The 5,188-nt window shown below is 33.7% G+C and overlaps 1 protein-coding gene across 1 annotated transcript; it reads left to right on the top strand.

The window, feature by feature from the left end:
- Nucleotides 1-155: 155 nt before the first annotated feature.
- On the top strand, nucleotides 156-2,823 carry LOC107009780 (probable serine/threonine-protein kinase PIX13). The gene is made up of 6 exons (XM_015209118.2): nucleotides 156-428; nucleotides 494-822; nucleotides 1,135-1,270; nucleotides 1,381-1,523; nucleotides 1,746-1,869; nucleotides 1,999-2,823. Exons 1-6 carry the CDS (start codon nucleotides 377-379, stop codon nucleotides 2,445-2,447), a joined length of 1,233 nt encoding a protein of 410 aa, XP_015064604.1. The 5' UTR covers nucleotides 156-376; the 3' UTR covers nucleotides 2,448-2,823.
- The last annotated feature ends 2,365 nt before the right edge of the window (nucleotides 2,824-5,188 follow it).

Genomic DNA, 5,188 nt, shown 5'->3' with positions numbered 1-5,188 from the left:
TCCCTTGGGTAAGTAACAACTGTTTTTTTCGGTAACATTTTCATATATGTATTTAGCCAACAAAGATTGAGTCAAATTTTATTTTCATTTAAACGTGTAATATACACGTGCAAGAACTAGTATAAATAATAAAAATGATTGAATGAGGTGGAAAAGACTAAGTCATAAAATGTGGTGTTGAAAATTTACAACAACCAACTACGACTAACTAAGAGTGTTGATTGAATAAAAAAGTATTAATTTGAGTCAAGTCAAACAAAGTTGGATGATGGATCGATGAGAAGCTGCAAATAGAATAGAATAGAAGAGATCTCAATCTCATCCCATCCCTCTTTCAGCCGAAGAATAACTTGCTTAATAATCATCAGATAGAGATATGGGAGTTTGTTTCAGTTCTAATAGTCAGAGCCCATCCCATTTCAGCTCAGGTACCATTCGTAATATAAATCAGAATTTGATTTACTTCCGAATAATAAAATTAATTTAATTGTAGGCATATCATCACAGACGACAACCACTACATCCTCCTCCACGGTAAGCAACGTCTCCGGGAATAGCCAATTCTCAGCAGCCAGTGGAGTTGATGAGGTTTATGGACAGATATTACCACATCCTAATTTAAGGACATTTTCTTTTACCGAACTCAAGACCGCTACAAGAAATTTTAGAAGTGATACCGTCCTGGGAGAAGGCGGTTTTGGCAAAGTTTACAAGGGTTGGCTTGATGACAGGGCTTCATCCAGGACTGCTAGTGCCACTGGCACTGTCATTGCTGTGAAGAAATTGAATTCTGAAAGTTTACAAGGACTTGAAGAGTGGCAGGTAAACTCATATATTATCCTTCGAATGGATCTTTGCTCTTATGCACCTTTCTACTTCCAAATCCCCCCTCCCCCTTTTTTTTAAATCCATATATATATTGGAATCTGTGATCCAGCTAACTTTACTTTGATTGATTACTGCCAACAACTTTCGACCACAACCTATTGCTTTCTATACTAAATTTCACTCACTTATTGTTCGTCATTGTCTAGACTAGGAACTAAATATGTACAAGTTAAAATTTGTTTTATTGCTTGTATCTGCTCTTTTTCCCAAGGCTCTCTGTGTATTTCATTTCATTTGTTTATGCAGTGTGAGGTTAATTTTCTTGGAACACTTTCACATCCTAACCTGGTCAAACTCTTGGGATACTGCTGGGAAGATAAAGAACTATTGCTTGTCTATGAGTTTATGCAAAAGGGCAGCTTGGAGAACCATCTTTTTGGAAGTAAGAGATGCTCTCAATGATATATTATAGGAGTTTCTAGAATAAATCAGTCGGCAATGTGCCTATTTTATTCTCCACCTAAACATATTTGTTCTCTTCGGTTTGCTCAGGGGGCTCTGCTGTTCAGCCACTTCCGTGGAATATAAGGCTTCAAATAGTGATTGGTGCAGCCCGAGGCTTGGCATTCCTACATGCATCAGAGAAGCAAGTCATTTACAGAGACTTCAAGGCCTCAAATATATTACTTGATGGCGTACGTTTCTTTTTCTTTTCCCCTGGAACATTGTCGTGCTTATCACAAGTAATATAGAAATCACAAATTGATCCAAGTTGATTATTTCAGTCACCACAAACCCTGAGCACCTTTTTGGTTGACTTAATGTTTTGCCTCAAGTTTCGAGCTCTTGATCTCAGAGAGTGAGAACATCAGGCAAAAGGTTGTTACTGATAAAACTGTTACATGACATTCTTTCAGTCTTACAATGCAAAGATATCAGATTTTGGCTTGGCCAAACTCGGTCCTTCGGCTAGTCAATCACATGTGACAACACGGGTGATGGGAACGTATGGTTATGCTGCTCCCGAGTATGTTCAAACAGGTAACGTAGTGTCTGCTTGGCTTCTATACTTGGTAGTTCTACTTCTCTGGAATCACATCTTGTGCTTACAGGTTCAAACATATATACAGTCAAATGTATGTTCATACTTGTATCGTTATTTTTTGACAGGACACTTGTACGTGAAAAGCGATGTCTATGGTTTTGGTGTTGTGCTAGTGGAAATGTTAACAGGTCTACGGGCACTAGACACAAACCGCCCAAGCAACCAGCATAATCTGGTTGAATGGATTAAGCCACATTTATCTGATAGAAGGAAGTTGAAGGACAAGATGGATTCGCGGCTGGAAGGAAGATATCCATCCAGAGCTGCAGTTCAAATAGCACAACTGGCACTGTCATGTCTTGGACCTGAACCAAAAACCAGACCAGGAATGAAAGAAGTAGTGGAGAAACTAGAACAGATTGAGGCAGCCAATGAAAGACCCAAGGAGCCTAGAATAACTTCCAGACATCAGACTGCTTATAGATACGGTCAGCCACCTTTGCACCATCGTTCTCCACTTCATCCAAGGAACGATGTAAATCGAGCCTATCCACTCCCAAAAAGAGCATCATGAATATGATAATACTATTATAGCTATGTTAACTTAGTTGTCCAAATACAAATGTTCTGTTTCTTTTTTTTTGGTTGCCTGACGTCTGAGCTTGTGAGATGAAGTGTTAAAGGCTCTGTATGGCATTGGGTCGTGCTTGTTTCAGTGATATATATGTAAAGAGTTCATTATTTTGTACATTTAAGGCGATTCAAGATTTCCAGTCCCCTTTGTTATGGATATGGTTGAGTATGCATGATAGTGTGCCTGGGATGAGAAGTTAGAAAATGGAAGCAGATAATCAACACCTGCACTGCACACAGAGTTGATGCATCTCTTATTTTGAGATATATGTATTCCTAGAATCACTATCTCTATTCTAATCTCTGCTTCATGGATCCATTTCAGGTTTCTCTTTGATATGTTTCTTTTACTAGTTTTCAAACACGTGCAACGCACGTGTATTTCATATCATTTTAAACTACACGAATACACAGTCAACTATGAACCTGTGTGCTCTAAACATAGTCCATGTTTACATTTCAAAGTTCAAATATGCAAATGCATGCACAGATCAACTTATATCTGAATTTAAGTTCTATTGCAACAGAAACTTTTCATAAATAGATATTATACTAAAAGAAGTGAATATGCTGCTAGTCATATATATATATAAAAGAAAACATTAGGTCCGCCTACGTGGCACCACCACAAATCAGAATTCCCTTTTAAATTTATTTATTTCCAAAACTAGCCTTCCCTTTCAAGAAAAATTATGACTTTTATGAAGAGTTGCGATTTTAATGAAGATATGTGACTTTTATGAAAAGTTGTGACTTTTATGAATAGTTACGACTTCTATGAAGAGTTGTGACTTTTATGAAAAGTTGTGACTTTTATGAAGAGTTGCAACTTTTACGAAGAGTTGCAACTTTTATATCAAAAGTTGTAACTTTTCTGAAAAGTTATGACTTTTATGAAGAGTTGCGACTTTTATGAGAGGTTGTGACCTTTCCAAATGGTTGCAACTTTTCTAAAGAGTTGTGACCTTTCCGATAAGGCACAATAAATATTTATTCACACTACCCTCTATTATCTATAAATAGAGGGATTTGCTGCCACTATTATTTGAAGGTTTTTTCCATTGCATAGTTGAATTCAATTACATTGATTAAGCTTCTTATGAAGTTTGTTTCATTCCTAAAAGTTTTCATCCTCCTATTTCATGGAGCTTATCTTTACTATAAGTCGTAGTGATCCATGTAAGTATGACAACTCTTTTTGCTATTTTGGTGACATTTTTCTTTTAACTTTGTTAAAAGTTACACAGAAGTTGATTGAAAATTGATCTTCTCTTTTGTCCCTTCTACAGGTTTCTTCGTATAAACAAAGAAAATTGATTCCGATTGCAATGTCACGTTACTACTCTTGCACCTCTAATTCCACAACTCATAACGTTGTTGAAATGGTTGAATGTATTACATTTGGTTTTTTAGTAAACAAAACTTTTCTTTCTGCCACTATTGTAGTTTTCTTTTGCTATAGAGGAATCGAATTGAAATACATTAATTAAACTTCTAATGAACCTTTTTCATTCCTCATTTTCCATGAAACTTAATCATTTACTGTAGGTCATATTACCGAATAATCATATGTAAGTTTAATAAAATGTCCAATCTCGTGCGAAGCACGAATAATTTACCTAGTTTAGCAATAATACAAAAAGTGTTGGTCAATATTTGTAGCTAAATCAATTATATTGGAATAGATTTATTTGAAGTAGACTCTTTTTTGGAAGAGAAACCTAACCAAAGAAAGACACATGAAATAATTGGAAAAACTCACCTTATGATATACTCTATAGAGTAATTAATGAATGTAAAAAGATTGCTCAGAATAAATATCATTGAGAACATTAAACTATGTACGACTAACAATAAAAGAGAAATTTTATATATTAAAATATGAATGAAGAATAAAAAAGAAGTTACTATTTGAAGATGAAAGAAAGAAAATTTAATGAGTGAAATAAATTTTAGAGTTCCTACACACAGGAATTGTAGGAAAAGTAAATAAAATTTTTTCTTGAAAAAGTTGAATTTATAGAATAAAATTACGGAAATATGAAAAGACACATGAAAAATTGAAAGGTCAAATACTATTAAAATAAATACAAAAAAAAAATTAACTTTAAAAGATACATGAATCTCATTTAATTTCTTGTCTTTAAGGAATACTCATTTTTATTTTTTAAAAATTGTGTGAGAAATTTGAAAGGTCAAGATTTTGAAATGAGAATAAGAAGATTAAATATATATATATATAAAAAAAATTTATAAAAATTTTAATTTAGTAAAAGGGTAAAATAGTAATTCAACTTTTCACTTTAGAGTCTTTCACTTATAATAATATATGATTTGTTTCGATTTAGATTTCTCAAAAAATAATGAATTTATTTTGACATACTATTAACTTTTAGATAAAATATTGTGAAAGAACTTAGACATCCAACAGAATCCTAAAGGGGGCATTGTAGTGAAGTAATCAGGACTTGCATATTCTTTTTGTGGCATTTGTGACAGCTTTAAAAAGAATGAACTAGTTTGATTTAAAATGAAGTTTAAGGAAAGAAATAAGTTTTTTTAATCTTGTGGTTCTAGATTAAAGTTATGTCAAATGTAACAAACTGTCTTTTAATCTTATGGCCTTAAACATGCCGCGAGAAAAGTTGAAGATAAAGTATTGCCAAAAAGTGAAAGCGTCCA

The sequence above is a fragment of the Solanum pennellii genome, chromosome 1 (genome assembly GCF_001406875.1).
Source record: "Solanum pennellii chromosome 1, SPENNV200".
Lineage (NCBI taxonomy): Eukaryota > Viridiplantae > Streptophyta > Magnoliopsida > Solanales > Solanaceae > Solanum > Solanum pennellii.
The sequence above is the reverse complement of the archived record's forward strand: the minus strand, read 5'-3'. Positions and strand labels throughout refer to the sequence as shown.

Bases quoted from the DNA above. Each gene is read 5' to 3' on its own strand.
- LOC107009780 (XM_015209118.2), top strand. From the start codon at position 377: ATGGGAGTTTGTTTCAGTTCTAATAGTCAGAGCCCATCCCATTTCAGC. The intron at 429-493 runs GTACCATTCGTA...ATTTAATTGTAG, and splicing joins CCCATCCCATTTCAGCTCAG to GCATATCATCACAGACGACA. The intron at 1,870-1,998 runs GTAACGTAGTGT...ATTTTTTGACAG, and splicing joins TCCCGAGTATGTTCAAACAG to GACACTTGTACGTGAAAAGC.